This window comes from Papio anubis, chromosome 7 (assembly GCF_008728515.1).
Source record: "Papio anubis isolate 15944 chromosome 7, Panubis1.0, whole genome shotgun sequence".
NCBI lineage: Eukaryota > Metazoa > Chordata > Mammalia > Primates > Cercopithecidae > Papio > Papio anubis.
In genome coordinates this window covers 153,196,716-153,209,015 of record NC_044982.1, presented here as the reverse complement: position 1 = coordinate 153,209,015, position 12,300 = coordinate 153,196,716, and the positions used below count along the sequence as shown (strand labels likewise).

The following is a 12,300-nucleotide window of genomic DNA, read 5'->3' as shown; positions in this document are numbered from 1 at the left end:
GCATGTTTTTGATGCCCGTGGACTTTCGCTACCCCACCCCGCTGGTCTCTCCTGTTCTGAACCTCCCAGCTTCTGACGAATCACTATGAACAGTGCTGGAAATATTACTGCCTGCCTTCAGGATGGGGGAGCTATGGGCTAGCTGTGGAAGAAGAGCTGCACCTAACGGAGAAGCTTTTCTGGGGGATTTTTGACTCTCTCTCCCATAAGGTAATGACAGTACTTTCTGAGCAAAAAGAGAGCATCTCAGTGCCCCAGCACCTACAGATAATAACAGCCATCATCTATTTAGCGTTCTATTTGCCAGAACCTGTGCTAAGTACTTTACAAGCATATTACGCTAATTCTTGCCCCTCTCTCTGAAATGGAAACTCTTAAAATCCTTATTTTACAGGTGAAGCAAAGCCTCGGAGTAGTTGAATAAATTTTCACATTCACAGAGCTGTACATGGGAAAGTGACTACCAGAGTAAACGACACACACATCCTCTGATGTCAGTCTCGATGCCTTACCTCCCCATTCGTTTCCCCCTGATTTGGTGCGGCTCCTGTCTGTCAGCCTTCACTAGGCTCGAGCCAAGAGGAAAAGCCCTGACATCTGCTGTGATGGTGGGACAGGGGATTTCCAGAAGACCTTAAGCCATGCTGGGAGAGGTTCTTCCCAGGCACTCATTTGAGGAGGCGTCGGGTGAGAGCTCAGAGCCTCTGAAACCCAGGCCTTACCGAACGGTGTGATTGAAGTAGAGCTCTGACTCAGACTTTGCTCCACTTCCCCTAACCCAGTTTGTGAGGTCAGCAGCTTTAAAGGTAGAAAGTGAGCAGGTCTGGGTTTCTTAGAGAAATGTAGAACACGCATATAGCTCGTTCACCTGCACTTACATTTTCTTTACCCCTGGATTTCATTGGTCTAGTGTAAGCAGATCAAAAGCTCTTCCCAACCCCATGCTATTTGACTGAAATTCATTTCAGGCTGCGTTCAAGAGAGAATGATGGATATTGAGCAGCCTGCTGCTGATGTCAACATATGACCCATATCAGCTACTACAGAGCTTGGCACAGCTTGCTATGCCCTCTGCAGTTGTAAGTTGGGTCCGTTTCTGTGACCATCCTTAGCAGACAAGTTTATAGTCACTTCTGGCCTAGCGACTAGTCACTTTAACCCTTAGGTGATCTTGAAATTAACCATTTAGGAGATATTGATTTAAACCTGTTTAAGATTTTTCAACTTAAAGCAAATGGTGACTTGAGGGCTTTATAGAGTGTTAGTTCATCCTCCAAGGATACCTTCGTTTCCACCAGAAAATATTTAAGGGGTTACACATTTCTCGCTTTGGTTAACCTGGATAAATGCATGTATTTTATTTCTGTTTTCAGCTGATTGGTGAATGGTTCTGTCTATGGACATGGTTCTGCTTTCTCTGCTAACGTGGCCTTGTTTTTCCCTCACAGAAATATGACCCAGATCTTTTCCGAATGGCCCTGCCTTGTCTCAGTGCTATAGCTGGGGCCTTGCCACCGGATTATTTAGATACCAGAATCACAGCCACTTTGGAGAAACAGATCTCAGTGGATGCAGATGGCAACTTTGATCCCAAACCTATCAACACTGTGAAGTGAGTCCAGAATAATCTCTAAGCTGGTCCTGTATTTTGTCCAGTAACCAATGTTTTCTTCCAGAGGGCAGCAAGAAATGTGAGCTTTACCTCTTTCCCTCCTGCCAACGCTGTTCATCATTTCTCTTGACGAGTCCCATCAGGCACAAGGTTTAATCCATACATATCTGTATTACTATATTCTGGGCTTTTGGTGGGGGAGGAAAGGGTTGGTTTATTTATTACCAGAGATAGATGCTCCCACAAATAAATGTCTCCTGAGGCACTGAGAGAACTACCCTAACAAATTATGCAATTAATTTATTAATGAGCTTTTTGACAAAATCTTTGCTCTTGGTGAATTAGGCTCATATGGTTCTAATAGCATCGTACATCACAACAGCTCCATAAATAACAGTCAGCTGAGTCCTGGCAAGGCTGGGGTGTGATGGCAGAACAGTGTGGGGTCCTCACTGGAAAAGCTGGACCTGCTCTTTGCCATGCCGAGGGATGCTGGAACTTCAGAATAGCCCTACCATTGCACCTTTTAATTTCTCCCTGTAATTTTCCAGAATTTCTCACTGGTGTTGACTAGGCCATGGAGATGCGCTTATCCCTTGGGCAAAATATTGCTAAGTTTTGGTTTGCAGTAGTTATGAATATGTGCTGTAGGGTATACAGTCGGCTCCAGGTGCATTTTAAATGAAGAGCTCTAAAACTGCTTCAGGGTGAGCAGGGAAAGTAAGCCTGAGCCTATATGAGCCCCTTAGACCTGTCTTTCATGGCAGTAGTTCTCAAATGAAAGCCTGAACCCTTCCCAGGGGGACTGTCTGCTTTGATAATGTGTAATCTTTGGGATAATTAAACACACATTCCATTGGAAAGAGCTTTGAGCTGTGGGATGGTGGGACAGAATTGAAACTGCTGTAAGTAAGAGGTAAGGAGCATGGTAAACCATCAAGCTGGGGCCAAAGAAGGCAGGTGCTGACTTCGGAGAACTCTGCCTATAAAAATGTAACAGTGTTAAAGACAAAGCAAATGGCGTAGTAACTTGGATGCTTTTGAAAACATTCTGAGAAAACATTATATTCTAGCAACTGTGTGTTAATGGCAAGTGGCTCTGTGTTATTTTGAGAGTTCAGATTTGTTCACATATACCCATGACATCAGTATAGTTCCTTGAGGAATGGAGATTAACCCTGGCTTACTTCAGGAGAAAAGCACCTTTTGCAAGAATATGGGGTCATTGTCAAAATCCATTGAAAGGCCAGCCTGGCCTTAGCATACATAGTCACCAGGGAAGGACTGGAATCAGGCACTGTGAGGAAATCGACAATCTTCAGATGTCCCCATTGGGTGAATCACCTTGAAGAATTTACTGCCCTAGTTTCACCCAACTCAAGACTTAAATTCCATGGAGAGAAAGTCTGATTTGCCTAGTCATATGCCCATCCTTGGTAACAGTTCATGTAACACTGCATACAATATAAGAAGACTACGCAATGTAAAGGGAATGCAGGTGCCAATACCAACAGAAGGGACCAGAGCTGTTTTCTAGGAAAACAGAAATAGCAGGTGTCTACTGTACTTCCAAAATTCTAGTATTTTACCATGAGCCACCGAGCCCCAAAAAGTAGAAAACCACTATTTCATAACGTACGGCTCTCTGGCTACCCATTTCTACCATTTCCAGATTGTAGCCAGAGGATGACAGGCCATTTACCTTGGATTCTCACTGTCTAACCAAGACAGGTCTGGCCCAGGAGCCAAGAGAACCCAGAGCACATGGCAGAGGCCTGCTCAGCCAAGGCTCCTGCAGAGATGTTCCACGGTTAGACTTGGGTGTGTCCGTGACCTCACCCTGGCTATGCCACTCCTACTCAGGAATGTCACTGTGCCTGGAGTCCAACTTTAGCTTTGGGATTGGCTGGCTGATCACATCCGCCTTCTGACAGCTGATTGATTGGTAGTTCTGACCATCTTCTACTAGGTCTGGCTGAAGTGCTTGGGGAGGTTGTGATATTTTTTTCCTCGTTTCACAGTTTTTCCTTGCCTGAAAAATTGGAATACATCGTCACCAAGTATGCTGAGCATTCACATGATAAATGGGCCTGTGACAAGGTAGGGATTATCTTCCAGCTGACAATTGTCAGGAGGGAAAACCAGCCCAAGAACATTAAAAGGGCCCAGTCCTGGAAATCTGCCTGATTTGTCGAAGTAACAGATTTTCCATGCCGACGGCATTCGTTATTTCTGAGCAGCAATTTCCCAGGGTTGGTGGAGGTCACAGAAATAGGTGACAGCAGCTGCTGGTGTTTCTTTTGTGTTTCTTAAGAAAATGATCAATTCTGGAAGCGTTAACTTCTTTCTTAACATTTCCTTACGGGAATTGTGCCCACACACAGGCTTGTATGTGTTTGATGTAAATGCTTAATGGGAATGGGGAGGCTTCTATCCAATTTTTGTATTTGAATGCAGATTGGAAAAAAAAAAAAAAAAAAAGAAATTGAAAGCCTAACCCTTGCATGCTTCTGGAAGGCTGGATTTTATTCTAGGGAAGACACGCAATCGTCTTCCTATGGCAGGCAGTGGTACAACTCCCAGACACTCCCTTATTAATAAGGCTCTCCATCTGGTGTTTAGAATTCCTCACCACATGAGGTCAGGCTGTTTCATACGTTTCATTGCTGTGTCAGCCCTTTAACCCTGGCAGGCAAAGTGGGAAGACGGTGCCAAAGATATCCAGGATTCCTGTGGGCAGCCAGTTAAGGACTGGGGCCATTTCTCAGCTGCAGCCTACAGTGTGTAACCGTGGACCCATGTCCACAGCAAAGCACAGAAAACCACCTCCACGCAATGTGCCCGCAGAGAAGGAACACCTTGAACCACTAGCTCAGCCTCTGTGTGGATGTAGGCTCAGCTCATCCGTCCATGAGTCTACTGGGGGCTGATGGTAACAGCTATCATTGTAACTATAGAATGGGCTGATACCTCATGATTCTAAAGCAGGAGGTGGCAAATCTGTTCTGTAAAGGGCTGAATGATCAACATTTGAGGCTTCGAGAGCCAGACCAACTCCATTGCAATGACTCCTCCTGGCTGCTGTGGCATAAAAGCAGCCATAGAGAAAACATAAACAAAAGTGGGTGCCTGTATTCCAATCACATTTTATTAATTAAAAAAAAAAGGTGGTCAGCTAGATTTGGCTGAGGGGGCAGAGCCAGCTGGCCCTTGCTCTAGAGCATCTGCCTTTTCTAAGAACTCTTTGCCTATGGCCATTTGGCCAGCCAAGAATTAGGGAGAATAGTCACCTCCAGGAGCCCACAGCATTAGCGAAGCCATCACTCAACCTTGTGGATTTGAACTCCTGAGTCTCTCGTACATCCACATATTTGTCTCTGTTCTGTGACTTCAGTCCAAGCTGCTGTCGTCTTTCACCCAGACGACTGGCATAAGCTCCTGACGGGTCTCCCCACGTGCATTTGCCTAGTCTGTTCTTCATAGTGCAAGCAAGTCAGAGTTTCAGTACACAAATTGAGTCATGCATATTCTACCACTGCTCTTCCTACCCAGCCCTTTCTCCTTGTTAAAATCCTTTCATAATTTCTAACTCTTCTGAAGATAATGGTCAAAATCTTTGGTGTGGCCTGGTAGGCACTGCCTGATCTGACCTCTGCTACCATCTCTAGCCTCATCTCCTCCTCTGCCCTCCAGCCACCTCCCCTTATTTTAGACTCTCTCTCTCTCTCTCTCTCTCTCTCTCTCATATGCACTACATGCGCCAGAGACCCTCCTCAGAGCCTGCCAAATACCCGCCTGTACTTACACACATGCTCGCAGCGTTCACCAACTCATCCTGCAAATATCACTCCAAGCATGAATTCCTAGGATGGCATTTTTCCAGATTTCTCAGTTCTGGGCCCTCTGAGCACCTTGTCCTTCCCTTTCATAGTACTTTCATAGCTCGCTTAGGTATTTGTATTTATAACATTTGTACATCTATACATTTATTCTAATTATCAATTTTACATTTACTAGTATAGTTGATTGATATCTCTTTCTGCCACTAGATGGTAAGCTTCACGAGGGCATAGATACATGCCTGCTCACCAGTGCCAGGCGGCACTGATGATCTTACAATAAAAGAGTGTTTTCCTTGCCCTCAAAAGCCTCATGATCTTGTGGGAGAATCGAAACGAACCAGCCATTGTGGGGCAGGTTGTCCAGGGCTATGATGAGCATGAGCACAGGATTAGAACACATAGGAATCCCTAATCCAGTACTGGGGGTCCAGGGACATCTCCCGGAGTTGGTGACATGTACAGCATGTGCTAAAGGATGAGTGGGAGCCATCTGTCACAAGGAGGTAAGTGCCCTGCAGGTGTTGGGAACAGCAGGTGCAGACCCAGGGAGGCCAGAGACAGTTTGGCTTTAGGGAACCATGGTTCAGTAGAGCTAGGACGTGGAGTAGGATGGGACAGAGGGTGAGAAGTGAGTCTGGAGAGGTCAGCATGATGACTTTTTCAGGTTTACAGGTCATTTGAAAGGACTTGGGTTTTACCAGGATGGCAGCTGGCAGTCAGAAACATTCAGAGTCAGTAGAGTGCCCACAAATGATTGTGATTTTTTAATATCCCCGGACAATAGGGTAGAAAATGAATCCAGGGAGAGGCAGCAAGACTGGAGGCTGGGAGGCTGCTTAAGCAGCTCTTGCAGTAACCCCAGTGAGAGCTAATGGTGGCCTGAGCTAACATACAAGCAGGGAAGTGGGTGAGAGAGACAGACAGACAGACAGACAGACAAATGATGGGAGGGGTACAGGCAGTGGTGTCAAGGAGGACTCCCATGTCATTGGCTTGGAAAGTAAGTGTAAGCTGGGGCTGTTCACTCCACTTCATCCAGGGGACCCGAGAGGAGGAGACATGTAGAGAAGTAATTTGAGGGGTGCCTGTGGAACATGCAAGCATAGCTTAAATAGGTTTGAAACTAGGAGGGAGTTCTGCGCTGGAAGTATTGATTTGATACTAGTCTCTTCTCAGTGGTAACTGAAACCACAGGCCTAAATTAGATCACCTAGGGGAGTATATGTCTCTTGAGAAGGGACAGAAACTTAGCAAATATACACATTTAACAAATGGACAGAAGCAGAGATTAAGAGCAACAGCCAGAAGCCTTGGGGATGTGAACTTATGGAAATCAGGGGCTCTTACTTATCTCTATATCCACTGTGCCTAGGACAGAGTCTGATGTGTACCATAGAAGACATTCACCCAATATTTGTTGAATAACCCTAAAAGTTCTTAAACTTCTGTGACTCTGGGAAGCACACATCACTACGCTTTTGCTCTGGCACTGGCAGGCAAGGATTGCAAGCCAAATGGGCCCCTCCAGGCAGTGGCAATAGGTCCAGTCTTCCCAGGCCTCCCAGTCCTAGCTTCTGTTCTTCCTGCGAAGGGGGTACGCTAACCTGAGAAGCACTGTTCCCAGGGCCTTTTGAAACATCCTGTTTTAAGTGGGCCTGAAATACAAGCGAGAAAGTGGAGAGGACAGCAACTAAAAAACAACAAGGAATAAAAGAGCAGAGTTCAAGATTCGGGAGGCAGAGAGCCTGATGGCCTGAGAGGATCAATTAGGCATTTTTGAAGAGAATTTCTAAGCCCTGTCACTATCCATTATTCCATTTGCTCCATGAGAATAGAAGCAGGGATTTGGGTCACATAGCGGGGTTCTTTGCGTGCCAAGGATATTTGAACTGAGAACATTTCTACAGAGTCAGAGCGGATGGAAATATGGGATTTCCCTGGATGAAAATGTGAAGACCCACCCACTGATAAGGCCTTTCAAGACATTAACGGAGAAGGTAAGAAACAGGGCTCTGGTAACACTGTGTGGCCATGCTGTTTCCTTCCTTGAGTGATTTGATCAGGAGCTCAGAGGAGGTCAGAGCACATTCACTCTCAAGTCCCTAAAACATCATCTAGGACTCAGTAAACTGTTCACAAGCTTGCCAGTGAGCAACTGCCTCAGGACCAGTTTCCAAGAGCCCAGCCTCACTTTCTGTTCTTTGGCTTTCAGAGGCCATTGGTGAAAGAAGCATCATTCAGCACTTTTAGGCTGGGCCGAAATGCATTTGTAGTTCTGCAACTGAACTGAACCAGGAAGGGGTTTGGTTAGGGCAGGGCAGGGCAGGGAGAAGGTGCAGTGAAATTGCTGGGGAAAATTCAGACAAGGCCGGGCATGGTGGCTCACGCCTGTAATCCTAGCACTTTGGGAGGCTGAGGTGGGCGGATCACAAAGTCAAGAGATAGAGACCATCCTGGCCGACATGGTGAAACTCTGTCTCTACTGAAAATATAAAAATTAGCCGGGCAGGAGAACTAGCTGAGGCAGGAGAATTGCTTGAACCGGAGAGGCAGAGGTTGCAGTGAGCCAAGATCATGCCACTGCACTCCAGCCTGGCGACAGAGCAAGACTCCATCTCAAAAAAAAAAAAAGAAAGAAACAAAAAAGACAATAATAATTTTTTTTTTTTTTTTTTGAGGCAGGGTCTCTTACTCTGTCACCCAGTCTGGAGTATAGTGGTGTGATCTCGGCTCACTGCAACCTCTACCTTCCAGGCTCAAGTGATCCTCCTATCTCAGCCTCCCACGTAGCTGGGACTATAGGCATGCACCACCATGCCCAGCTAATTTTTGTAATTTTTTAGTAGAGACAGGGTTTCGCCATGTTGGCCATGCTGGTCTTGAACGCCTGACCTCAAGCAATCCTCCCACCTCGGCCTCCCAAAGTGCTGGAATTACAGGTGTGAACCACCATGCCCAGCCAAAAATGATTTCTAATACATGAAAGATACGGGTAATAGAGAAGAGAATCCTCAAGAAAATAAGGTTTAAAGAACGCATCTCTTGCTTAAAAAAAAATTGATTACTTAACATATTTGGTTTAACTCAACTCTGAATTCTTTTTTTTTTTTTGAGAAGGAGTCTCGCTCTGTCGCCCAGGCTGGAGTGCAGTGGCCGGATCTCAGCTCGCTGCAAGCTCCGCCTCCCAGGTTTACGCCATTCTCCTGCCTCAGCCTCCCGAGTAGCTGGGACTACAGGCGCCCGCCACCTCGCCCGGCTAGTTTTTTTGTACTTTTTAGTAGAGACGGAGTTTCACTGTGTTCGCCAGGATGGTCTCGATCTCCTGACCTCGTGATCCACCCGTCTCAGCCTCCCAAAGTGCTGGGATTACAGGCTTGAGCCACCGCGCCCGGCCAACTCAACTCTGAATTCTTATCTTGCAATCTGTAAGATTCTTTGTAAGCTTTAGTCCTAGGCCTAGTGTCACGTGTGAAGGATGGTGTATGTATCTTTGTATTCATGTTGACTATCTATTGTGCGTAGACCAAAAGAGAATTCTTTTTTTTTTTTTTTTTTTTTTTTTTTTGAGACGGAGTTTCACTGTTGTCACTCAGGCTAGAGTGCAGTGGCACAATCTTGGCTCATTGCAAGCTCCGCCTCCCGGATTCAAGCAATTCTCTGCCTCAGCCTCCCGAGTAGCTGGGACTACAGGCATGCGCCGCTATGCCCGGCTAATTTTTGCATTTTTAGTAGAGATGGGGTTTCACCATGTTGTCCAGGCTGGTGTCAAACTTCTGACCTGAGGTGATCCACCTGCCTTGGCCTCCCAAAGTGCTGGAATTACAGGCGTGAGCCACCGCGCCTGGCCCACAAGAATTCTAAATCTAATAAATTATCTTTCCCAAACTCACAGGAGAGCTTTATGCAGATGCATTTTGACAAGCTCTCATCTTCAGCAACTACTAGAATATGAGGAGTCACCCTCCTGTTCCTGTTCTTTACCTACAGATTGTAGATAATGGCATTACTAATGTCTGGCACATTTCCTCCCAGGGCAGGAGAGACTGTAGGGTCTTATACCTAAAAACACCAGAAAGCCTGCGTTTCGGGTAAGATGCAAAGGATCTTTTGACCTTGTGAGAGAAGGCTGGCGCGAACTAGCACCCCCACCCACAGCGGGGTCCACCTGCCATGCGGAGAAGGGCCAGGGGGAATGCTGGGGTGTGTTGTGCAAAGTGCTTCTGCTCAAATTCTCTTCTAGGAGAAGGAAATTTATCGCTGGCCTGCCCGAGAGTCCCTGAAAACCATGCTAGCTGTGGGCTGGACTGTGGAGAGGACCAAAGAGGGAGAAGCCTTGGTTCAACAGCGGGAAAATGAGAAGCTTCGAAGCGTGTCCCAGGCCAACCAGGTACAACACCACACCCAGAGGCCCACGCTGGGCCGATGGAACCCGTGGAGAACCTGGGGGCGTTCTGCCTGGGGCATCCTAGGTGGGACTGTCTAAGATGAACCCTGGAGATTTTTCGGGACACATCTTTCACAGCTGAAGTTGGGGATGCTGATAAGAACCAGGAAAATAATGGCAACCCAGTGACTCTGTCTTTGCTTTCCTAGGGCAACAGCTACAGCCCTGCTCCCCTCGACCTCTCAAACGTTGTACTCTCCAGAGAGCTCCAGGTCAGTGCCCCAGGTCCAGCATGACTTGCTTTCAAGTGCAGGACGCGTTACCTTCCAAAGAGTTAAAGGGCAAGAAAAGGGAAAGAATCTCTAGAACATATCACCACTAAAATTCAGAGCTGAAGATGGTCACATTGTGCAGAGGCCACAGGGAAGGTCTCCGCAGAGTGAACCAGTCCTCCGAGAAGGGGAGGCTTCGTGCTTCTTCCAAGGACGCCCTGACGGGTGCTGACTCAGTAGGAAGAACCACCAGCGCACTGGAGTCTTTCCTCAGTATCCATGAGGGCTTCACCCTGGGACTTCCCGCAGACACCAACACCCACCAACGCTCAAGTCCCTGATATAAAATGGCATAGTTTTACCTGTAACCTACACACATCTCCCCATATACGTTAAATTAGCTCTAGATTATTTCTAATTCCTGACACAATGTAAATTCTATATAAATAGTTGTTATGCTATATTGTTTAGAGAATAATGACAAGAAAAAAGTCTGTACACATTCAGTACAGACACATTTTTTCCCAAATATTTTCAAGCTACAATTGGTGGAATCCGCAGATGCAGAACTCACGGTTAAGGAAGGCTGACTATACTGTGTCAAAACCCAAAATAAATAAGACAACTAGGACAAAATCTGTGAAACTTAGCGCCTCAGTGGAGGTGCTTGCTGGTATCATTGTAAGGCCTCCAAAACATAAGGACAACCCACACGTCCCATAGTGGGTTTGCTGGAGCGCCCTGTGATGGTGCAGGCAGCCAATCACTGCAGGATAGGGATGTGAGACCAAGGGGTTGAAACTGAAAGCCCATTGCTCCCCTCCTGTACACATTGGTGGCTGTGCCTGCCCTAGCCTGGGGCGCTCACCCCTCTGGAAGTCCATCAGACCAGCCCCTTGGACCTTAGAGAAAGTTTCTTTCCAAAGTACATCCTTCATTCTAAGTCACTGTTTTACAAGCCTTACCAAGATGGATTCTGCTAGAGATTCTACTATTTACAGCACTTTCCTTTAAGACGTGATTATTTTTAGTTTGTTAAGCTACAGGCTTTCAAGGGTTCTAGACTTTTCTTGGCCCGCACTCCCAACTCCCCATCTGAGGTCAGGGGTACAATACTAAGCCGCTGTGAAAAATGATGTGCTGCCAGCATGCAGGTTCAAGCGGAAATGGGTGTTTCTCCTAAAGGCATCAAGCTGCCAGAATAATAAGTTACAAGGGAAGGAGAGAGTTAGAAATTGTTTTCTGTGTGTATGGGAAGATAGGAAGCGAATGAGGTACATCAGCACAGAATCATTAATGATGCGAGGCCCTTGGCTGTGTGCTGTTAGTGTTCAGTGGGGTGCTGTTCCCGAGGCTGCCTGAGATAGCCCAGCAGCTATGAAGCTAGCTTGCCTGCTTACTTTCTCTTTGACTTGGCTCTTCTTGGTGGGACACAGGGAATGGTGGAGGTCGTGGCTGAGAACTATCACAATATCTGGGCCAAGAAGAAGAAGCTGGAGCTGGAGAGCAAAGGTGAGTGAGATTCACGGCATCCCCTAAGGAAGCTGAACCGGGGCGGGTATGGTCTCCCAGAAGTGCAAAGGAAGAGCCAAATGTCACCTCTCACCTTACTGACCCAGGTGGTGGCAGTCACCCTCTTCTGGTACCATATGACACCTTGACTGCCAAAGAAAAGTTCAAGGACCGGGAGAAGGCACAGGACCTGTTTAAGTTCCTCCAAGTGAATGGCGTCATAGTTTCCAGGTAAGTCACCTTCCATGTGATGTTAGTGGGACAGAGCTGTGGGTGTGGCCTCTGCCTCCCCAGGTATTTAATTACCTGCCTACAAAACCCATCCAAGTAAGGAGAACAGTTGAGTCTATTTTTTTTTTTTTGACATAAGCAGAAATGTTAGGTATTAATTTTTAAAGATAAGTGACAAAGAATTATTACAAATTATACCTACATACCTTAAACATTTCATTGTAACTTAAAATATATAAAAATGCATTCGTTCGTAAATCTTGTGCTATGGGCCAAGGCTCTTTCTTCGTATATTCTCTTTATTGGCGTTATAAACGACATCCATAATACAACCTCAAAGTTTTGGAATTTGGGCTTCTTTAAAGAACGGTGGGCCGGGCGCGGTGGCTCAAGCCTGTAATCCCAGCACTTTGGGAGGCCGAGACGGGCGGATCACGAGGTCAGGAG

At 46.5% G+C, this 12,300-nt stretch overlaps 1 protein-coding gene across 15 annotated transcripts in view; it reads left to right on the top strand.

Annotated features, from left to right (window-relative positions):
- RYR3 (ryanodine receptor 3) overlaps positions 1 to 12,300 on the top strand; it is a 569,735-nt gene that overhangs the window by 439,690 nt on the left and 117,745 nt on the right. For all 15 annotated transcript variants that reach the window (XR_002523591.2, XM_021941701.2, XM_021941703.2 and 12 more), the window contains 8 exons: positions 70 to 210; positions 1,449 to 1,612; positions 3,634 to 3,712; positions 7,362 to 7,451; positions 9,695 to 9,841; positions 10,048 to 10,110; positions 11,547 to 11,622; positions 11,730 to 11,853. Coding sequence is in view for 14 of the 15 variants with exons in the window: in XM_021941701.2 (XP_021797393.2) it covers positions 70 to 210; positions 1,449 to 1,612; positions 3,634 to 3,712; positions 7,362 to 7,451; positions 9,695 to 9,841; positions 10,048 to 10,110; positions 11,547 to 11,622; positions 11,730 to 11,853 (884 nt within the window). In the remaining variant the exon portion in view is untranslated. The remainder of the gene's footprint in view (positions 1 to 69; positions 211 to 1,448; positions 1,613 to 3,633; positions 3,713 to 7,361; positions 7,452 to 9,694; positions 9,842 to 10,047; positions 10,111 to 11,546; positions 11,623 to 11,729; positions 11,854 to 12,300) is intronic.